We start from the raw sequence: 25027 nt of genomic DNA, 5'->3' as shown, positions 1-25027 counted from the left end.
TCGTAACAATAACTACGCTCAAGTATAAGAAGATCTGTGTGTGTGTGTGTGTGTGTGTGTGTGTGTGTGTGTGTGCAAGCTGCATGTGCTTACCCACGTGTTCGTATCAGTACCAGTGTGTGTCGGTGTGTTTGAAGCATACATGCACGGACGTAATAAAACAAAAGGGTTGCTTCAATTGACTGTGCATATTTGTATGTGTGTGTGTGTTTAGCAGATACTACAGGTAACTGGGTTATTGTTTCTTATCCATCCACGTGATCAGCCGAGGTCAGTGTGTGCATGCACGCATGCAGCAGCAGTGTTGGAGCATGAGCTCAGCGCTGCTCTATTTGGGAACCATGTGGTTTCCATCACCCAATCATGCCAGAGTGATTTATGAGCATTCAAGCAACCTAGCGCTGCCTAACTATGAACTGGAATCACTTGGATACGTGAGTGCGTGTGTGTGTGTGTTTTCATGCAAATATGTACAATATGTATAGTGTGTGTGAGAAAATGTTTCTGACATAGGATAATACCATAGTTTGGAACAGTCAATCAGATAACGCTAGATTAACTGAAATTCTTACTACGTCATATACTCTGTATGTTGCAGCATATACAGTAACTAGATTAAATAAGCGTGACTCCTTCATTTCTGCCAGTAAAATCGCAACTCCTTAGAGAATATGACAGCATAGTCAGTTGTAGTCAAATAGAAATATAATAATGCTTAGATGTTTAAATATATATGCATTAAACCATATGTATCTGTTGTAAGCTTACCATTGGGTGGCGGCTTGACGTCTGCTTCTCCTTGCTGGTTGGAGTTCTCTGATTGTCCAGATTCTGCGAAAAAATGACAAGTTTGATTGATTGAGTTAGGCATATTCCAAAACACGGTGACCGAGCCAAGAATAAGGAGACTTAGCCATTTAGTCATTGCACACTTTAACGAATAATGACACAACAGCAAACTAATTGTACAAGACATGTAACAGACTTTGACATTCTCGTTTCAGTGCAGCTGTCTTTCAAATCCTAAAGTACAAGTCACTAATCCTGACTGGTATTAGTTTATTCATCAGGCTCCATGCTGGTGGACGTTTCTGACTGCACTTTACCTCCGTGCCTGCACTTCACCATGTAGGTGTTCTGCCTCCATCCCAAAACCAGCTCTTTGAACCAATCAATGCATGCATGATATGATGATTTATGATTTTGCTTAAGAGTAATAATAAACCTATTTGACTGTACATTATACAGTATGTTTACAAGTTTGTGAATATCTGGCCATGTATATTACAAATGTACATCTGGCCATTACAGTACAAATGTATATACAGTATGTACTGTAAGCTCTCCTCAAACGGTTGCAACAAAGGTGGAAACACAATTGTCATTCAACGCTATTGCTTAACAATTTGCCTTTATATTGGCATCAAAGGGCAAAAGAATTTTTCAGGAAGACAGTGTCCCTGTGCACATGGCAAAGGCCATTTTTTGCCATAATTAATGTGGAAAAATTTGAGTGGTCTGCACAGAGCCCTGATCTACAGCCCACTGAACTGGGATGAACTGAAAAGCCAAGACCGTACCAGGACTTCTCGTCCAACATCGATTGCCTGATCTCACTTTTGCTCTTGCGGTTTGAATAGACAAATCTCCACAGCCGTGCTCCAAGATCTATTGGAAAGTGTAAAGGGTATAATAACAGGGGACAGAACCTGGAATGGGAGGTTTAACAGGCTCATATAGGTGTGATATTCACATGTCCATAAACTTTTTGTATGATTTAAGGTTAGAGTTGGTAATTTTTTTCCCGGCAATGCTGTCTTTCAAAACTGCTGTGTCAATGGTACATAAAACAAAGCATTTACTTAACATGGTGCACCTTTTGTGCAGCTACCCAGAGCTTTACAGAGCGACTCCTAGTAAACTGATATCAGAGAATCTAGAACCTTCTTGGATGTTGTACTTGGCTCTGATTCAGTGACATTCTTTCTGCTATATAGTGTGTTTTAATAACTGCATAGGATCCTTAAATATTCTTTAAAATGAGGGTCGAATACCAACTGATGGACAACAGTCTTTCACTCTTTCACCGCCAGCATAGAGCAAGGGCTGTTTTTCTGAAGCAGTGTAAGCGCTTGATGTCATTGCAAGTGAGAAAATGAGCCACAACAACAGTAACAGACATAAATAATGGAAAACTGATACAAAAAAGAGGCACTGGCAAAATTAAAATGTGGAAGAAAACCAAGAGCCCTGTTTTCCCCTCACTTGCTCCCTTTCTCGTTGCATGCGCTTCGGTCGCTCTGCGGAATCCTGGCAGCCATCTTAGCATTTGGCAGCCATCTTAGCACTAGTGGTGTCAGAGAATTCCTGCTAGCTTAACATTTGCAAACGCCCTCACTAATACAGGGACACGCTGCTCGTGAAAATACCACCTTTAATACAAATTTAAAAATGTCTAAAGACATACAAGCCTTTTCACCGTGCTAAATGCTAATCCATCTAACAGATAAATGCTAATCAATTACTCAACACAGCTACACAGCCATACGAATTACAGTATATGGATTTTTTTGCCCAGCATACAACTCATATATACAGAAAATGAGGATTTCATTGCCATCTTTCAACACGGGCTGTAATCAGATACACTAATCAGGGAAGAACAATACAATTTTTATCGCAGAAAAGTCAAGCAATGGTATGAGCTATAAGATGCTTAGCAAATTTCAGTTTGATGTATTATTTGTATCCCCATTTAGCTCTTATTAAAACACAGCTGGTCTGGTTTTCATCTTTTTTTTTTTACAGAAAAGTAAATTTATATGAACGTATCAATTAAACCTTAAAATTGGAAGCAGACCAAATTAGCAAAGTAACCAAAACAATCAATCCAAATAAATTAATTAGCATAGATGTCATTGAGAAAACTCAAAGATACAACCAAAAGTTGGAACAAAAAATACAACCAAAAGTTTTCTTTGCACAGATAATGGAAAAATGTGCAAGAATAAGTAAAAATAAAATTTTAAATAAATTTAAATTATACTTTTTTTTTTAAACATTATGATTCCTGTGGTCTGTTACAAGACATGAAATGTAACAAAACATAAAGAGTATACTGTACTGTGTCTTGAGACACCCTTTCGCTGCTTCATATTAAAATAAATCATGTAGATTAACTTAAAGAAATGAAAATGAATGTTTTACTGCGACAGGCTACACAGTGCCCAAAGATATCATTTCAAAATGATTTGTTTATGTAACGACCTCAGCAGCACCCTCATTTCTCCTATCGTCTGTTGCAACCAATCAGCATTCAGCATCACCAGTACACTAACCACCAGCCTTATAATGTGTCATCATCGGCACCTGTTTCTCACTGGTTCATGCCTTGCGTTTTTTATGCTTGAATGGTTTATATGTCTGTGTGGTTTAACAAACAAACAAAAAATTCTTGTGAAACTGGTCACGTACAGGACTGAAAATGAGAGCCAAAAAAAAAAAAAAAAAGCCTGGAGAATTATTTCTCAATACTAGAAAGTCTGGCTCTTTGGAAGGTAATTTTAAGAAGAAGAAATGGGGGTGGCTCAAGACCTGTGCACAGTACTGTATATTTAATAAAAATGCACTTATTTAAAAATATGTAATTAAGAATATGTGCAACACTTTACTTTTCTCCCAGCTATCTCCCCCTAGTGGTGTCCAGAACTGTACATGAACAAGTGTTCTGGGTCTCTCAACAAGCTCTAATCCAATTACAAGACACATTAATGGAGCCTTACTGTGCAGAGCTGGACCAGAGTGAATGGAAAAGCTCATTCTATTGGACAGAGACAAAAACGATGCAAGCAGGGGGCAACTCACCCTCACGCTCACAATGGAGGCTCTGTCCATTATTAGAACCGAGGCCCTATGGTGTCCAGGCTCTGCTGTTATCAGCAAATCACAATACACCCACCATGCACACACAACAAACACGTAAATACACAAGGCTCACTAATGTATGAAAAAAATGTTCAATACCATTCTTATCAATCCAGCACACTCACCCAGAGGACCCCTGAATGCAGCACAGGCCAAAACTAATGCGTCACACGCACACATGTAGAAGTGCAAAAAAAAAAAAAAGCGCTGTACCAAACAGGGGTTTAAAGAAAGAAAGAGAGACCTGAAAAGTTAAGCTAATATTCAAATAAAGGTCACTTCAGAAACTTTGAAGAACTCTGACAAACTGAAAAGCACCAAAACTAATTGACTCATTTCCAAGCGCATATTCATAAACAAGCGTGCTTGCAAATGACTGTGCACAAAGGTTTGTTTTTCATTTAATTATTTATTTTGTAGCTTATGCATTTGCCAATGAGCTCAGATTGCCAGTTTATCGCAGACTCACACTGGCAAATGGAGAGGATTAATCTAACACAGGCCTGCTGCAGGACATCTCAAACACCCACAATATAAAATCAACACTACATAGAGAATCTGCGTCCAGTAAACTCATAGCGTAGAGGGTAAGAAGAAAACTATAAAGAAAAAAAGGTTTATCGTTTATTTTATAAGATAGTAATTCTTGCTATAACTATATAGTTTTCAGAACAATTTTACATTTCTTAGTGAGCTGGAATCCACGTTAAAAGTCAACATCTTTACATCATCTTTGCACAGTTATATCAGAATATCAGTCACAGTTAGGATAAATGAATAAAAATGTACAATAAAATGTATATTTATCATATAAAGTAATTGTGTAAGATAACTAATTGGTGCAACAATTTTAGAACAAAGGTACATTAATTAAAAATGAAAAAAAAAAAAAAAAAAATATATATATATATATATATATAATAATTTGACAATTAAGACAACAACATTAAGACAACAACTTATGTTATAATATATAAATATAAAAGTCTAACCTTTAGCCATTATTCCTTTATTAGTGGTGAGAATCACCAGGGAACACCCGATACGATATTGTCACTATTTTTAATCAATTATCATAATTTTACTAGTATCCCAAATAAATTATTACATATTAAGTATTAAGTGTAAAAGTCTTTCTTAATTTACATCCTCTCGTATATATGACAGCAGCTGAGCACTTAGTTTTAATCTGATTATGAAATCTATATGACCTTTCATCTGCCATTTATCCAAATATTGCCCTCTATCTGAGTACATACTATCTTTTATCTGTATGTATATCAAAACAAACCAATTTGCTCTGTTGTTCTTATAGAAATGTGCTTTCCCTTATAACAAATCCAACCACTAGAACACACGTACATAAATAACAACCTGGTGCGACTTTGAGAACAACGGTGGAAAAGTCGTGGTGTGTATTTACAGGTTATACACTATTAACTTCGTTTAATATACTGACTGATAAATCCTGAGTTGACACCTCCACTCTATAGACAGAAATACACGCTCACGCTTTACCACACGAAAAAAGGACAAAGAGGCACAACACCCACCCCCCCACGTACCCCACCAAATACGTTTTGCATAAGAGGTTTATTGGTATGTTGCTAAACATTCTGACCTTTTTTAATCCCTAATGCGCTTAAAATGTTCCAAACGCTTCTAATCCCCACGGCAATCCCACACAGATGTTCTCAGAGCTCTTCTATTGGAGTATTTTATTTAAGTATCCCCCTTCCTGCCGCTGTGCACATTATTCATTTCCTATCTTATAAACGCACACTTGATTCTGTGCCTGCGCCCCCTCACCTGAGGCTCTGCGGCAGGCGCTCTTTACGGACGCCGATGCATGAGAGACGCAGTCAGATCAGCGACTAGAAAGCTGACGGGGGCCTACCTGCTCCTGAGCCATAACCGCCCACCCCTCTACCCCCCACTTACCTACACACACACACACACACACACACACACACACACCCTAAACCTGAGCTCACCTCATTGTGTGTTTTAATATATGTGTGTTTAGGGCTTCATGTACTGTAAGTAAAGGAATACAGGAGCGTTAATGAGGTCAAAAATGAACTATGGAATTATGAAATTATGAAACTAATGTATAAATATGAAAAAACTTATAATGTATAAACCTTCTCAGCCAATTTCACCCACTCTTCTTAAATACCTCTACCTTTACCTTTATCAGCTGTTATATTCCTTCTTTAAATAAAACCTGGATGCTTATGTATTAATGCTTATGATAAATTGTGTTTACACATTTTTTTCCTTCTTTCATTTAAAAATAAATAACCAAGAACCCATAAATGGTGTGTGTGTACTGTATATAAACTGGTATGTTGCTCTCAAAAAAAGCTTTGCCTGCCTAATCTGGCTTTCATTTGCTTTTTTGTTCTTTTAAATAATATAACATTCTTTAACAATGTACTAAGCATTATTAACATATTTTTCTTTGCACATGATAAATTTTTCTAAAATTAATTTTTGGAAACCATAATTTTTACTGACACACTAATTTATAATACATTAATATACCTGACAAAATTTTGGTCGGGACAAAAAAAACAAAAAACGAACGTGTTCAAGAATTCTGAATACCAGAAGAAAAAAAATTTAATTTGTACTTACGAAGCAATAAATTAATAAAAAGTAAAAAATTGCTGCTATCAGACAAAATACCAGAAATAGAGATTTCCAATTTTAAACAAATGTCATTGTCTTATCTAAAATCTAAAATTTACAGTTAAAAATCTTATAATAAAATCATTATATTGCCTCCTTGGGAAATTCTTTGCTTTGGGTGGCAAATCAATATATAACTTTATAGACACTTAAAGTCATGCATCGAATCCTTGTACTATTGTAAGCAGGCTATTTTAAACTCTAATATATTGTGTATTAGTTGATAAATTGAATAAGCTGCGAGCAAAACCTTAGAGTATACGCACAGCACTGAGAGTGTATGTTTTAAAATTCATGTACAAGTGTGAAATCCACTACAGTGTGAGATTTGTACGTAATATTGTGTCTGGGTGTGTGAATGAAAGCCTTTGGCTAGGCCGACATTCTACCTCTGCCCATGTGTGTGTATATAAACGCAAGTGTGACTGTGTGTCTGGGTAAATATAAATGCAAGCAGAAGTGAGTGTGTGTGTGTGTGTGTGTGTGTGTGTGTGTGTGTGTGTGTGTGTGTGTGTGTGTGTGAGTCTGGTCCTGTGTATGTGTGGTGTGTGGGTGTGTGTGTGTGCTTGGCCCGGGTCGTGCCAGAGAGGAGCAGGTGTGCTGAGATCTGCCCTGCCTTGCATGCTGCCCATCTGTGTGCCCGTCTGTGCCCACTGCCTGCCAACTACACGCCCAGCGCAGAGAGAGACAGAGACTGAGAGACACATAGAGACAGAGAGGGAGCTCTAGGGCCTAGCTTAAGGCTATAGCAGGAGGGGGAAAAAAGATGAAGAAAGAAAGAGAGACGGAAATGTGGGTAAACCTGTTGAAGATTACGCGATAAAGAACCTGCATAATTGCATTATGATTGCTGCAGTAATCTAATAAAATCGTCACAAAAAGCCACGAAATTCTGTGTTTTATGAACATGTTTAGATTTTGTCTATTTGGAAATAAATCACAAATTGAAATCACATGTTGACAAGATTTAAAAGAAAGTGTGTTGAAGAAGAGTAAAATGGAATAAAAGGCAGAATAAGGACTGAAAAAGAGAAAAAGAGACTAAATGATAGGGTATAGTAAAGCAACTGGACTGTGGAAGAGAGAAAGAGAGAGAATAAAAGAATGGTGGGAAGGGGGAAGGGAAGCGAGACTGGCAGGATGCCCGTTTTTTTCATGTTCTGTCCGCACGTCTCCTGGTTAGAGAGATGTACACGCAGATGTATAGAGCCGTCTGGCACAGACACACAGCACTGCGGACAGCTGCTCTTTTCTAAGATAATAGTGCACCTCTAATCTATACATTCAGTGTGCATGCAAATGCACCACACACACACACACACACAACTCTTAATCCATGCAGAAGGGACTGGCCCTGTGAGCGATCTATCCACCCTACCATACAACTGATTCTGTGAGGGTCTGAATCAGCCATGCAATTTCTGCACACTTGAAAGATTAAAGCACTGCTGCAACGAGCCTCCGATTTAGTAATTAAAAGCTGCCACTTAAACTTGCACTAATACAAAACAGAATGCTAACCACGGTGCCATCAATGTGGTATAATCCAGATCTATTCACAAGATGCAAGGACAAAGTGTTGTAATGCTGATTGGATTAATTCCAGATGTGAATGAACAGTACAGGGGAGATGGAGGAAAAACACCTGCCACCAGGGGGCGCACAGGGATGTCAGTAATCAGTGAGTAGCTGTAAGGGACCAGTTACAGAAATTAACAAAACTGGATTTTTTTTTAACAAAAAAAAAAAAAAAAAAAGTCTGTTAAATTACAAAAACAAGGCAAAGTTACTCTTATTCTGTGATGTTTCCATTTTTTGGTTCAGGAGTAGTTTAAAAAAAAAAGCTTTTTTACCAGTTGTTTACAAAAGTTACGGTATATGACTGGTTGAAGTAAAACTGACTTTTGGGTTTATGAGTTGGCTCTTCAGTAGCTTTACCATTTCATTCAGTTCTGTTTACATGCTTATGATCAGAAAAACTGGGTTTCTAAAAGGCAGTCATTTTTAGTGATTTTGTAAATTCTGGTAATGACTTTACTGCACTATACATTATTCAATGATGTTTAAAAACTCTAGGATATGAAAACATACTAGAGAAGTGGTAAGGCTTTACTGACTAAAAGGTGTGTGACGTCTCTGATCAGCAATAGACTAAATAACTTCTCACATGTGAGTTCTCTGGACTGTTGGTGTGTCGATTTATCTATCTATCTATCTATCTATCTATCTATCTATCTATCTATCTATCTATCCTGTATATAATATATTTTTACCCATTTATAGTTATTTCTAATGTTGTCGAACGTCCGCTAACTATATATCATTTACATTCAATTGTTTTCTCTCTTCTGAAATTATTAAGACAAAAAAAAACATTGGTTCCGTTTTTAAACAGTCCATTAGACCTAAATTATGTGGTAACATTTGTCATGCTATTTGTCAAGTCTGTAGATGATCTGTCATGATATAATTTATAACATAAAACGGCTTATTTACAGAAGACTTACAGAAATACAGTGATGAGACTCAGCCACAGTAAAAGATTTAAATCGCACAAGCATGTTAAAGAATCCTGTACGTCCATGAAAGACAATCTCGGCCAAGGTGGCTCGGAGCCCACTGCAGTTGTTCCCATGAACATTCGATGAGCGGAACGCCTGATCCTTGAAAATCGACGGATAACTTGTTGCTAATATGCGGAAGAGATGCATCTGTCTGTGGGAACTACACACAATCATTCACGGACACCTGCATTTCCAGAAGGTGAGTGCACGTTGGGTAGTGAAAGAGCTCTCTGCCTAGAACTGGCACAAAAGTTTGCTGATCCACAGTTAGTTAAAGGGACATTTTGACACGGAAAACCAGGATGTCTGCTCATTGGTCCGATGTACTGGGATATCCTTCTAACTGGATGGTATCCAAGTGCTAGTGAAATGCTGGGATAAGTGCATTAGTGCATTAGTGTAGCAACTGTGTTCTGGTATTCCGTACCATCAAAAGTCCCGGCTTGATTCGAACACGGCTCGTATAAAGCTGTGGTTTGATTCTGACCAATCAGTTCTGAGACCTCAGTAACGAAACTGTGTATATAATTAAAACTTTACAAAACAGTCACATGGAAAAAAAAAAAACATGAACAGATTAAGAACTATAAATGGAAATGAATTCACAGCAAACAAATAAACTGTTACTTAATTGTGGCAATTAGCGCTTTAAATCTAATCATACTGTATTAGCGCACAACTCTTGGAAATAGCTGACCAGGATCCTCTGCTATCTGTTATAGAAACTTCTATATGTTTTTTCATGTAGTTTTAACCCCCCGAATTCAAAGCTAGAAATACATTATTATGGCTTGCACCAACACACATTAACACATAGATATATTGTGTCTTGTCTGTGATTGTGTATCTTTGCTTCAGAGTCACCGATGGCCAGAACTAAATTCCTTATGAAACTTGCAGTTAGCGGGGCCTTAGCAGGTGACGACAGGTTGATACTGTCAGCTTTGATTTGTCTTTTCCCTCATGCCAGACCAGGTTTATGAGTTTTTGTTTTCTTATGGCATTTCGATGGCACTTGGTCATCTCTTGAAAACTGGTTGAGAAAATGCTCGCCAATGACTAGTACCCGGCATGATCCCAAGTTCGAGTTACTGTCTGTGTAAAGCGTCTCACTGTGTCAGTGTGGGTTTTCTTCAGGGTTGTCTAACCTCCAGAAGGTGAATTTTGCGACACAAAATCTTCCCTTAAATGTAAACCAGAGTGCAATTATCCAGTTTTCTCTCAAGAATCGTGTGTCACCAGACACCAGCGCTGGCTCCAAATACTACACAACCGAGCTTACATAAGTCTATTATATAGTGTTATGTCTGCAGATCAGAAATAGTAGCAGTGGGCAGAGATTCAGATGGAATGACATGGTTGTGCATCATAAGGGCTGTTATCTTCTAAAAAGCTCATATGGGAAGTGAACTGATGGGAAAGAGGGCGGAGAGTGGATAAAGTGACCCCAAATTTGCAACAATAAACCCATTCTGTGCCCCCACTCATTGACCATATAATGTAGCACGAGACTATATAATAGCGCTTTCGGAAAAAAAAAAAAAAGTGTGGGGAGGATATGTGGGAGAAGATATGCAATGCGCCCCCCAGGGGAGCACTCTATATGCATTGTGTGCGTGTGTGTGTGTGCCGGGAGTGTGGATCATGTGATGGCACCGTGTGCCAAAAAGAGAGCTTGAAAGTAAGTTGGTGAGAAAGAGAGAGAGAGAGAAAAAGAGAGAGAGAGAGAGAGAGAGAGTGAGGGGGGTTGGGGAAGCTGTGGGAACAGCGGGTCTTGCCAAGAAAGACAAGCACAGGGAAAATAAAAAGAAAGAGACTTGTTGGCAAAGCGTGAAGGAGGCCAGATAGTGATGAGACAGAAAGTGATAAATGTTAAAGGAGAGAAAGAGAGAGACAGTTAAAGTGGGAGTGAATGGATGTGGAAATGAGACAGGCAGGTGTAGTGAGGAAAAGCGAAGAGCATTGACCCTGAGAATGTAGAATGATAAGAGCAAAACAGTTTTAAGGGTACCCTGAGGGTGCTACATGGCTAAGAGCAATATGTACCCCTCTTGTGATGAATTCTTGTTTTTCTAAGATGCCATCCAAAGAAACCGCCAATCAGTTCAATCTTTTTGAATGCTTTACTCCTAAAAAAAAAGTGACAAAATAAACCCTAGTGTATAAAAAATGCTGGTGTATAATAATAATAATAATAATAATAATAATAATAATAAATCTCTAAATAAATCTACCAAGTTGTCTTTAACGACAGCAACATTCTTAAAAAAAAAAAGACTTAAAGAACTGAAGGGAGCTGAATAAACTACCAAGCTTTTATCAACACTCTGGTACTTACACACAGCTATTTATCACTATTGTTTGGGAGAACCCAGTGCCTTGAGGGGTCCGTGTCCACCTGCCACCTCACACACACACATTGCCCTAAATATAATTGTTCCATGCAGTACATAAAAGACTTGACAGTTCATTAAGCTACACATCCATCACCCACCATTCAAACGCAGAGTGTTCACGCCTTGGACACTGTGTAAACATACTCTACGTCAAGCCGAAATCACACACACATCAACGGCCATTACAAAATTATTGCCACCCTTTACAGAATTAGCTAAATGAATCTACTGTATGTAAAAGCTATCAGGTGATAATAGTGTGCTAGTGTACAGTATGTCTGACATTTGTATTAAATCTTGGTCCATTCCTCAGAGCGTTTAGGTTTGTGCAATTTAGATCATAGATTTTCTCTTGATTGCAAATCGCCACTGATTTTTTTTTTTTCGTTTCTTTACCTTTGGCCAAGCCTGAACCTCCTGGTAGAAGCAGCCAGGCTTGAAGCCTCATAGCTCTACACAACTGCAAGCACAACACCTAAGAAAAATATGACACGAGTGTAATACAAATGATCCGAGCTGGACATTTACCGTGAAACAAAATACGGCACTCAATCATAGTACTGTATATTCAAGAGACCTGCAGGAAGACCATCACATCAAGTGGAACGGTTCGGCTTTATTTGTATTTTTTTTGGACGTTTTTTCGGTTTGGTTCTCTTTGCACAGCCAGTCACGAATCAGCTTTGAGATGGTCACTTGGCAAGGCTTTTTTTCAGCCTGTAAACCAGGCAAATAAATATGCGGATAATCGCTTCGAACTGGGGAGACGTGTTTTACAAGGGAGTAAAACCACAAATAGACACATAAACGGTGCCCATTAAAACAATCACGAGTGGCAAAGAGAACGCTTGTTTTACTTAATGAACGGTTCAAGAGCAGTGAGGAAAACAGGAGAGCTGCAATGATTCCGGTTAAAGTGTCCCTGTGAAGAATGGGAAAAAGAAAGACAGAGAGAAATAGATGTGCACTGGAGACATGTGGGTTGGGATAATACAATGCTAATCGAAATAGAAAACTAAAGAAATAATTGAAAAAAAAAAAAAAAAAAAACAATGTAAGAGAAATGGAGAGACATAGTGTGATGCCCCTTTTTTTCCCTGTTGGTGTGTGTTTATTTAAATGTGCTGGTGTTGTCTTGAGCGAATAAGATAAATCAGGAAATTTAGTGGAAATGTGTCTGAGCTGACATGTAGGTTGGCCAAGCACACACACACACACACACACACACACACACAATACAAAAAAACGCTCTGTATTACATCGAGGTATTTTTTTTCATTTCACTGGATAAAAATTCAATGTTTGCTAAGTCTTGGAATAGGGAAGAAGATTTTTTTCATAAAGGTTCTTCCTGAACTTTTCTCTCGCTGTCTCTCGCACTGCTATAATAAGGGAGGCGGTATGTTAGTGCTGGTGAGTCTACGTGGCAGAAGAAAAGACTTGGCCTTCGCTTTCAGAAACAGGATTCATCATATCCACATGTTGCTTTAGGGTCAGGTGAGGCCAGTGAAACTTGTGTGTGTGTGTGTGTGTGTGTGTTTCCATATTCCATATGCTAAAGTCACACACTGATTTGGCTTAAGATCCGGGCTTATTAAGAATCTTGGCTCATTTCACATTACAGCAAATAAGCAGAGCTGTAGATCATGTATCAATCCGTTTATTAACTGACATAACAGACATTTAATCTCCGTCATGTATTAACCTCTCAGTGCTGAATTAAGCCATGATTCAATCGGTCTCTGGAACGATCTGAGAGGATAAGACCATAATGTTGCGCAGCTCATCTGTCAGGAGTACAACTCGGTGATAAGAGCATAGTAAACCAGATACTGTCTGAGCTATGTGGTCATGTATCAAACTCAGCTTTATCACAAACTTCACACATCACTCTCCCCTACAGTTTCTCAGGACTCAGAGGTGCTTGGGATGGGCTGAAAGAGACAAAAACAGAGAGGAGGTGGGAGTGAAAGCGCAAAGAAAGAGAGGTTTTAGACTTTGGCGCCAAAGCATTGGCTAGGGTTGAGTTTTTACCTGACTATGCTTACGCCATATTTTTCTGTGTTTTCAGGCCACTACAATTAGTTATAGTTTATTTCTACAGTAGGAAGTAGCTAAATGACTACATAAATATAAAAAGATTTATATTTATATTTTACATTTATATTTATAATGTATCTGGTGGAAATTGAAGGAAAATCAATTCAGTGAGGTATCGCAATTTTATATGTTTGCAGAGGTGGTAAAGCATTGCTGTTCCTGCATCATCCTGTAGGGGGTGTAGGGGTGTGCTCTAAACTATTTATACATGGTAGGAGCAAATCATTTATCATATGCTCCCTGATGATTCTCATCCCTAATATCTGCTTTATAAACTAGACAAAAAATTACATACTGTAGCATATATGCCATAACTGATAGTTCAGTAAAAAAAAAAAAAAAGTATGCCATTGCGCTCCCTCACACCCCTTTCAGTCGAACGCTACAGTTGCAAGAATGCTCATTTGCATGAGATTTAAATATCTACAGTAAGAGGAACTGGTTTAAAACCCGCTGTATGGTTAGGGAGAATGAGCTAGTTGCTGGGAACAGTATACTGTTTGAAGAGCACCCTTTGTTTGCTCATCCATCAATTATCTATATCGCTAATCCTGTGTAGGATGGCAGGGGGCTTGAGCCTATCCCTGGGAAACCAACCAAGCACAGGGAGAACATGCAAACTCATACAGACACACACAGAACGTGAGATTTAAAACTCCGGAACAGGAGATGTGAAGTGACATTGCTAAACACTAAGCCACCACTTTTGTTAAATGAGATTGGAATTGTGTCAGAAGGTAGTTACACTACTATTTTTCTAAACCAGTCTACTGAATTGATATTCAATACTTTGTTCGAATCGCTGCTGATAACATATCTAAACAATGTAATATAAGAACTATCATTGATGATTTTTCCTGTTTCCCCGTCTGTATTCCAATTTTGGCTGGATATTTTGTTTCTGTTGTCCCAAAGGTTGGACAGCTTGTGAGAAAAGAAGTAATCCTAATGCAAGGGTGTTTAATGTCAAAGCAAAAACCTTGCTTCTCTTATTTTCCCAGAGTTTGGGGGCTTTCCCGCATTCCCGAATTCGATCCCGGTGAGATCTCCAGATCGCAGCAAATTCGAAGGGCCTTTATCAGAAAGTTCATCAGTTCTATACGGTGCGTCATGGTGAGAGATGTCCTAGGCCTCGAAAGAAATTTTGACTATACTTCAAAATTCCGAAATGTAGTCGCTGACTTAAAAAACAGTGTAGCATTTCATTAAAGTATTTGAAAGTGGATTATAGCGGGTAAAAACCTCTCATACAGGGAGTGAAAAAAACTAGGTTCATAGCAGGTTTGATGAAAATGTTCCAGTTGGTGATGGTTCGGGAGCTGTAAGTGATTCCGCTGTAATTAAAAGTTTTATTGTAATGTTTCATACTGTAGCTACCGGTTGAAAAAGGTGAGTAGATACTGTAGCTACCAGTTTATAGATGAGTTAAGTCATGTGACATCAGAAAGCAACCAAGAACTGAAGGTCCCCTTTGAGGAAAGCCTCTTTAATGTACAGGTATGCATGTATGTATGTACATACTTATGTATGTATGTATGCATGCACACACCATGGCCTCAGTGAACAAACTCATAGTTAGTCATTCACTTTGGAAGGATTATACATGTACTTCACCAAAAATGCTAACGGCTACCAGGGAACCTATCAGAGGCTGCATTGTTTGGCAGCTACTCCACTTCAGTCTTGTGTTTCACACAGCACCTCTGGGAGCCACCAATCAGGCTATACTGTACTTTAGGGGGGAAAAAAAAACACCTTTATCTAAACATACAAAGAGAGAAAGCAAGATAGGGACCAGAGGATAGGGGACAGAGATGAGACGAAGACCTGGAAAGTGTATAAAATGTGGTCACCCCGAGGTAGAAGGAAAAAAGAGAAGAAGGAGAAAGGAAAGAAAGAATAGGAAAGACGATGCCACAAAAGACAAAGAAAAACCAAAGTCAAGAAGACTGGTCAGGCAGTTCAGGGTGAATTAGAGAGAGACATGAAGTTTTGTGGGCCTTGGTAAATTGGGGAATGGAGCCAGAAAGCAACACCCACTCAGCACACACACAAACACACACACACGCTCAGCTTTGGTACGGAAAACAGCTCCTACTAAAGTCAAATTGCACAAATAATCACAAAAAAAAGGAAAAGTACAGAATCAGATCATGTGGTGGATGTTTAAAGCCTGAGAAGACGTGATTGAATGCAGCAGTGAAAGTACAGTATGTACGTGAGAGAGTCGGCTTCTTCGTCAAATTGTCTCATGGTAAAGAATGTGAGCGTTAAAGACAGCCATCCAGGCCTCCTTTTCTGAGTTCTCTCAACTTGAGCTGTAGCAGGCCTCTGTGGTGTGTGTTTGTGTGTGCAGGGCGAAATGGCAACCCACAACACAGAGAGAGACCTCATGGCTTCAAGATGTGTCTGCCTGAAAACTCAACAAACACTGGCAGGGAGAAGTTTGCTCAAACGCACGTGGACAAAACAAACCGCTCGCTCTCAGACTGTCAGGGGATAGGAAAGGAAAAAGTGAACTTGAACAAGAGAAAGGTTTGAGGGAGCTTCTTTTTTAAAAGTTTGTTTTTTTTTAAGTTTAATCTCAAACAGGAGGACATGGAAAAAGACCATGACAAAACACAAAGTTTACATGAGCTAATGGCTAAAATTGGGGGAGTGGGAGGGAGAGATAAGCATGAGGAAACAAACAGAAATTAGTGCTGTGAAGTTTGCAGACCTGCAAGATAATGGTGATCGAACAAGAAAAGGGAAAAAAACTCTGCTGGAGAGGTAAAAATTCAAAGTACTGTATACATGCGTAGTTTAAGAAATAGAAAAAGGAATGGAAATGTGGTGCTTATGGATTCAAATCCCCACTACTTTTCCTTCTGCACTTTTTTTTCCCTGTCTCTCTCTGGTGCCCGGCCGCAGGCAAACGAAAGTCCATTAAAACATGAGAACAGAAAAATGAAAACAATACATAAACCACCCAAAGAAAGGCAAAGAGGCTGGGGCCAACAAAACTGAGCCAAATTGTGGTAGAGAAATAAAGGAAACTAAGAGACGGGCGAACAGAACAGAATAATAACAGCATGTGAACACAACGCATGACTGTGTATATGTACTGTATGTGTGGGGTTTTTTGAGCTACTTTGTTTGAGCCATACCGCAATAGAAAATAAACTGAAATAAAATCCAGCATGCCGAATCAGCCTGTCTGAGCTCAGTCAAAGCTTATATCGTCAATCAAAAGTTCAGAACGAGGTAGCACAGCATGCTGCTTAAAAACAGGACAAAGACAAAGGAAATGTCCGGAATAAAATCAGCATTTCGTTTTTGCAGTGAATTTACCCTAGGTGAAACAACTGTCATCGAACAGCCTTTGAAAAATAAGACTAGATTTTGCTACAGTCCACCAGTTGTCATTTACATCACCATAGCATCAAATGTTTTCTCATGGCTCTAATTTCATTACATTGGCTGCTTACCTCGAACCTGCTGATTAATGTTTTTTTTCTGCTTCATGGCATTTCCTCACACTAGTCTGACCTGAAGATATTATTTTATACACTGGCTGGCCAAAAAAAATGCCTATTTCTTTCAGCTGCCTTTATCTTGATTACGACGCACAATGTTGTGACCAATTCATGTATAAAAGTGATTCCTCATGCTTCCAGAACCACTTTTTCACAATTTGTCCATTCCACCAGGGAAGAAAAACAACATTGATATGATAACCTGGTCATTCGGTACATTCAGATCATCAGCTGATTTCTTTTTAATGCCACATACTGTAATGTTGCTAGAGCCTAGACCTAACCAACTGAAGCGACCCAAGATCATAGCGCTGCCTCCAGAGGCTTATACAGTGGGTTCTATGCAGGATGGGTGCATTGCTTCATGAGATTCCCTTCTTACCATGAACAGTCAATGTGGACTCATCAGACCACTTTTTTTTCCATGGCTTAATTTTTGCTTCATAGCAAATGTAATCATTTCTTTCAATTAGCTTCACTAACAAGTGGTTTTCTTATGGAAACACAGTTGCTTAGTCCCAATCATTGTCACAATCACATTATTCTATAATGCTGACGGTTCAGTATTATAAATGTTTTAATAATGTGTTGGACACTTCTTAACTCAATTATAGAAATAACCCAAATCTGTTTGTCTTTCTGGCCTGCTTTCAAATTTTTTTATATTACTTAAAATGGTCTCCTCTCAACCTTATGTTCTCAACATACAGTAGTATACAACATTACAGTGTAAACTACCAATGTACTGTACAATATCCATCCCTATTCCGTAACACGTGTTCTTTATAGGCTCATAGGGGCCTGGATGGTGTAAAAAACAAGCACAAGCACACACCCAATATACAAGCAATTGGGAAATTATGGAATTATGAATTGTAGACTGTGAGAGGAAACTGAATGACCCTAATGAAGTCCTCCATGCACTTGCACACGCAGAACAGACGCAATATTCAAACCCACAACCCTGGTACAAGGCAACAGTGCTAACCACTAAGCCACAATGCAGGCATTGTACAATATGACTAATAGAAATGCACTGAAGATTCTGATTATGGCTTTTGGAAACTTACTTGTTTATACAGTCTTTCAATGTGTGTGTGTGTGTGTTTTTTAACTAAGGCAAATAACTAATTCCCCTAACTTCCTGGTGTCAGGACTATTGAATCCCAATAAGGTAATAATAAAGACAAGAGTAATGACTTGGTCATAAATGTGGAATGTATAGCATGTCAAGTCACAAAACTGGGTTTATTTCTAGCTCTAGTTACAGTATAGTTTATTTATTACATGCATTGACTCACTCCATATAGCAAAACTTCAATCACCCACCTCTGCATAAGTGTCTTTTTTCCCAGTTCTTTAAATATTGGCCAATCGTAGAATCCATTAGATTAAATTTAAAAGGTGATCATGTTGGCCCATCATGGGACTGACTAGAGAACATGGCTGGTTTCATCCAAGCTGACTCACATTAAATCCCAGGAACCTAAAATTAATGAATCCAGTTCTTCCAAAAAACGAAAAAAGAAAAAAACACCTGGGGGCCAAAAACTGCACGCCAAAACTGACATGAGCAGAGTACACACTGTCTTAGTTATCATCTACAGTACTGCACGGTATGGTGAAACATTTTACCCAACACATGGATAAAGTCTTATAATATTTATCTAATACTGAAACTTGCAGATGTACTTCTGCACCTGGGACTTATATACTGTAGAATTATATGGAAGGATGTGCTTTATGCTATGAAAATTGCTTTGACAGCATCTTCAATTCAGCTACATTTTCTTTAAAAAAAAAAGCATTGAGGAGTCTATCCATACATCTTTTTTAAAATACCTACCTTGATTGGCATGACCAGAAGAACAAGACCTGCATTTTGACCCACTTTAATGCATATTGCTGTATAATATCCCTGAAAACCACTGCTAACCATGTGTTTGTTTGGGCATTTGTGCATTCATTCACTTCCTTCATCTTCAGTTTATCCTGGTCTGGATTGTGATGGACGCGGTAACACTCTGGGCATGAGGCCATGCTATGTTATGTTAGATTAGGTTAGATTAGGTCCATTTAAGTTATGCTTTATTTCTCAGTACCAGCTGTATAAGCTCTTTCTTTTGAAATTTATAGGTTGTGTAAGGTAAAACCTTAACTCACTATGCCTGATGTTGCATATTATTGTAATTGTAAGTAAGGGAAAATTCCAGAAAGAGAAGTAAAAGGGAGTTGATTTCTGAAATGCAAGAATGGGGAGGACAGAAAACTAGAGTGGAGAGAACGATAAGGGAGAGACGTGAAAGGAAGAAAAGAGTGAGCCACTAATACAATAGATCCTGTGCAGAATTTCCTGCTCTGTTAATGACCTGTTTGTCTGTGTAGACAAAATAGATCACATGCTGTTCCAAAAACGAGAAAGCAACATAGAAAAAAAGATAGAAAGAGAAGTGGAATGGGAAGAAATATGCTGAAATATGGCATTTTCTGGAATGTGAAATAGTGAAAAAGTAGTGTGCACAGGGATGAAGGCAGGAGGGAAGGAAGAGTAATGTATTGAACTCAATGGGTATTTAGGGAGTAACAAATTATAAGAAAAGTAAATTAAAGTGTTCCTGCTTTGGTGCTTGTGTTGAACCACCATTCAAGTTTAACAACAAGCAGTGGAAGTACTTGTTCAAATACAGTCTTCGGTTATCATTCGGTAGCACAGAATAACAATACAACCCAAGCAAAAATTATATTATGTGAAAAGCCAAAAAGTCCAGCATGGTGCTCTGCACTTTAATTAAATCAGGCCTTTAACACTATTAACACTCACACCATGAGGCACACTTTGTCCTGCCTCCTCATTGGCTACATATCAAAATCTTAAACCTAAGCTACGTGAAGCCTTTAACAGATAATAAGTGAATTATCCTACCCTGGGACCTACTTTTTTTTTTTTTTTTAACCAGAAATATAAATTTAACAAAGGCATCATTTATTTTACAGGTCTGATCTCTTATCTATAATAAATCATCTCCAACGATTCAAACCCAACAACCACCCAGGTCAAACATCTCATATGCTACTATGCGTCTAATAAATTATAAATTCTATGCATATGTACTTGTTGAGAGGTCATGTGACACTCACGGCTGGATCGGAGCAATTTTACAAAAATTTATGGCTGTGCATGACGGCAAGAAATCCACCATAGTGGCTGATTGTGTTGAGATGAAGAGATGAAATCCAATCAGCAGATTCATTAGTGGAACCAGAGACCTTCATCATCATCATTACAGCCCCCTTTACCGGTCTCTCTGCCTTTCTCTATGGGATAATTCACCATGTGATTTCACTTACAGCAGATTACAGTTCACATCAAAATGGAAAGAAGATCCAGCAGAGGACTGCCTGAGCACTCATTTCTCCTTTTTTCTCTCCAGCTTTCTGTTACTCTTTTTCTGCTTTGTGGGGGAACTCGGGGTGAAAACAAACCCTCCTGTATATTTTACCTCCGTTTCAAATTCCACTGCTCCAAACTGCAGATGTGGGCAGCTGGCCATAGCAACTCTTCAAACTGTCGGCCTGAAGCAGAAGGAGGGGGAAAAGCGAGGACAAAACTGTACCGAGCTGCTTCCAATCTCGTGTAAACACAGGATGAGTTCCAGCCGTACTGAGATTAGTGACCACAAGAACAGTAAGTCAGGTTAAAGAAAGGAAGGAAGGAAGGAAGAAAGGAAGGAAGACATTGAAAAAAAGTAAGAAAGAACAAACACAATAAAACAGAAGCAATAAAATAGAGTTGTATTGCAATGGCATTGTCTGTATCTTTATCTGTATATTGCTCCAAATATCCATATCTATATTTGTAAGTAGGTGTGGCCCTAAACATTTTAAATTGTTCTGTTTTCTTTAATTAAATATTAACCCTATCACTATGTGTTGAAAACAATGGAAAATGTGGAAAAAACTGTGAATGTCAACATGATCAGCAGGATCTGTGCATTCTGACTCAAACATATTCTTAACATCTTCAAAAGCGATTTTGTTTTACTTCCACTTTTAAAAAATATGATTCCTGTATCATTCCTTTATATATATATAAATATAAATATTGGTGTTATTTGCCAAAATGGGAGAAAAACTAGTATTATAATTCATAGCCATGAAACCCTGACCAGGCAGTTCCTAAGGTTGAAGTGATAAACACTGAAAATACTTTATGCAGCACCACATATTTATGCTCATAAATATTGGCTTTGTTGGTCCCATGCACATTCACTTGCACCCATATCCAAGTAAAGCCCTCTGACTTGTGTGACTTTTTTTTTGTTGCCGTGTCCTGTGGGATCCTCATGCACACCTCCAGTCTCAGCCAGATGCCTTCCAGGCTTTTTAGTCTTATTCTTCTGAGAGTGCTATTGCTGGAATGCCAGAGGAGCTAGTTTGTTGGAAACCTTTAACGCTTCTCCTAATTACAATTAATTGGGGAAAAGTGGGCAGAGATGAAAGAAAACATCTTAAGGGACACTAAATGTGCTGATGTTACAACTGAAGACCAACTGGCTGAGTTCCTTTCTTGCCAAGTGTGACTGCAACTTTCTCAACTGTGTCGCCGACCACCTCTGTTCTGTTAGAATAGCACTAGCAGATTGCAGGAAAGCAACTGGGTGGAAAAAATCAAGAGATACTGCGACACCTGGAGCATTAATCAGGAAAAAGACCACAGGTCAACGACAGTCTTCAGAGAGTAAAGATTAATGGAGGAGCTAAAGATTCCATGCAAGAATATGTGTAAGAAAGGTCCACAAGGATAAATTAGGTTTGTCATCCAAGCGTTATAGTAGCATCAATGCTGCAAAGACTTTAAAAACATAAAGAGGAGCCAAATGCAATGCGCAAATCTATCTATCTATCTATCTATCTATCTATCTATCTATCTATCTATCTATCTGTCTGTCTGTCTGTCTGACTTTCTGTCTGTCTGTCACCATGAATTGTAGTACAAATAAAAAGTATTTTTTTCCCCACAGTATGTTGTAGAACACTGTAATGTCAGTTTTTTAAATCATTTTGTACATTTTTTATGTAATTTTTTCACACAAGAATAACTGCATGGAATGTATGAGAAAATCTTATACCAATGTTTTATAAATAAGGCTCTTTAATCACAGTAAAATAAAATGTAAAATTGATAGTAAATTAAAGTACTGGCAACAGGTTTCAGTAAAAAATTATACTGTATAATCATTTTATATTGCTGTATACTTTCATTAAATGTATATAGGCCCTTATATCTTTTGCTGCTGGTATATTACCGTTAAATTAACTATAATCATTTTCATAGTGTTTTATGCTGCACGTTGATGAAGCATATTGAAATGCCCATAGTCTATATGAAAACCCATACTCCTTAAATCAACATCTCCAGTGGGCATCCCACTCACAAAGAAGCCATTTCTGCTTTAAGGTATGATATGGTAATTAGCTACTCTACTAAACACACCGCCTTTAGCTAAGAAAACATACAGTGAGGAGAATGTAGACAGAGCAGAAAGGCAATTCCTCACTTTTATCTGTCTTTATTTATTTTATTAGACCAGCAGAGGCATAGCAGAGGTTTGTATCTGCACATTCAAAGAAACTTTCAGAGTCAGTCTGAATGCTTTAAGAGGTTTTCGTAAGTACAGGTTCAAGATGGAGGTTGAGTTTCCCTCTCTGCTGGCCCATTTCTGTCAGGCAGGGCGCCTGCTTCACAGCTCCCAGGGCAGCGCAGGAAAGACTTACAGCAGGAAATACCTCACCAATACTCACCCCACTGGAATAGTAAGATGAATGAAAGAAAACTATCGGGAGAGGGAGCGAGGGCTTGTGACTGAGGGAAATGTACGAGAATAAAGACAGTACAAGAGCAGAACTGAGGAAGGAGAAGAGGGAGGACAGAAAAGTGTTGAAAACCAAAATAAGAGGAGAAGGAAACTATGGACTTATATGAATCTATATATAGAAAAAGACTGTTTCCACACTTTTCCTCACACTTGTCATTAGATTAGGGTATCTTTCTGAAAATCTACTTTTTTTTCCTGGCTCCATAAAGAGTGCGAATCGCAAATCACATAAAAGCTAAAGGTTAACTGGCCCTGAGGATCTAGGCAGAAGGTTAATGGTAATGTGTAAATTTGTCCTTTGCTTACAGCTTGACAGAAGGTCCTTGCTTAACATGTAGGCTTTGTGCCATCTCTGGACTGAAATATGGGAAATTAAACAATAATTATCCTGCTCAAAGTTTACAGGTTTCAAATTCTCACTACAAACACAGTTAGGGGCACTTTAAAAGCTCAATTAAAGAATGTGTATGAACGCCAACTACAGAGGTGGTAATGCCAATAACAGTCAAGGCCAAGTCCAACTCAGGCTGAAATTGAAGTCAAGGCTCGGGGTGGGGGGAGTGGAGACTGAGGGCTGGATCACATGTTCTTAGGGTAGAAATGTGGTGATTTTTCCAAACCATAATGTGGGTGAGGATCCTTAAAAACACAACGTCTTCATTTTATTAATTCACTGAGGTCTTTCAAATTAGCACTTTCCACGAAATAATCATGGAGGAAGATCACCAGTGCACCCATTATAAATTATTTTCTTTGAAGTAACACTTCACAGAATATTTTAGGTGCAAGTTTTTTAAGGGTTTTTAATGTGTTTAGTATACTCACAACCTTGTGATGCTTACAGTGCGTGGGCTATTTACAAATATCACACTCATATTAATATTATGCCAGTACTACAATATACAGTATAATGATATAAACTTATAGTTCATCATGCAATAAATGTAAGCTTTTTAAACCAATAAGAAACCTGATAATACATATAAATAATCGTTTTTTATATTGCAGGAAATAAACAAACGTCCCCAATGTGATTGCTTAAATATTCTGAAAATAGTTGGACAATATTCTAAAAAGAAAATCAATAAGGAATATGACTATAACAAAACCATACTGATGAAAAAAAAAACAACCTGAAATCATTTATCCATTAGTAGTTAAACAAACTTTTTTTGTTGTTTGTACTATAAGTCTGTTATCAGTGAAGTAATTCTGAATCAGCCCAAATAAACATCAGCTACTTCTGGATTTTTCCTAGACGTGATTTCAATAGAGCTGGAGCATTTCTACAAGGAAGTGTAGAGTAAAATTAAGATGTGCTCAGCTGGTAAACTCTTATTGTTTAAACCCTTTGTTAAAGCAAATAGCTTTAACAAAGTTAATGTTTTACGAATGCACAACCCAGTCATTATAAGTTCATGTAAGTTAGTATTATACTCTTAAATGATGGATGTAAAAATCCGTTATTAGTCAATCAGCACATATTTGACATTCAAATACCCCATAAACTCATGAAGCTTTTTGCAATACACTTTATTATACTCATTTTCACTGCAGATAGGAGCATGAACTACTATGCTCAATTAGTTTGGCAAATTTTGCGCGCACACTGAAGATAAATTAACCTTCCTTTCTTGTCTTTTCCCTTCCTTGCTCCTTTCCCCTGCTTTCCCTTGGGCTACAGGAAGAAGATGGATCTCCTCGCTGTGAAATGTTCATAGGCCAAAACCGCACATTGCTGACTCTACTCATCCAGCTGGCTTCTGTGCTAGCAGTCACACACTCCAACCACACACACACACACACAACCATCCATGAACAAACACCCAGCGACCTCACACACACGCCTTTCTCACACTTCCTGACCCAGTCCAGCTTCCCAGAGCCCACCATGCCCAACAGCCATGCTGCCTTATGCAGTGGAGTGTGTGTGTATGTGGGAACAATTCATCTGG

At 38.3% G+C, this 25027-nt stretch overlaps 1 protein-coding gene across 4 annotated transcripts in view; it reads right to left on the bottom strand.

Moving 5' to 3' along the window:
• The window catches only part of nfixb (nuclear factor I/Xb), a 135648-nt gene that overhangs the window by 28823 nt on the left and 81798 nt on the right, over positions 1 to 25027 (bottom strand). For all 4 annotated transcript variants that reach the window (XM_053515270.1, XM_053515273.1, XM_053515271.1 and 1 more), the window contains one exon: positions 769 to 831. In XM_053515270.1, coding sequence (XP_053371245.1) covers positions 769 to 831 — 63 coding nt within the window. The remainder of the gene's footprint in view (positions 1 to 768; positions 832 to 25027) is intronic.

This window comes from Clarias gariepinus, chromosome 16, assembly GCF_024256425.1.
Source record: "Clarias gariepinus isolate MV-2021 ecotype Netherlands chromosome 16, CGAR_prim_01v2, whole genome shotgun sequence".
Classification (NCBI taxonomy): domain Eukaryota; kingdom Metazoa; phylum Chordata; class Actinopteri; order Siluriformes; family Clariidae; genus Clarias; species Clarias gariepinus.
This window is presented reverse-complemented; position numbering and strand designations above follow the sequence as displayed.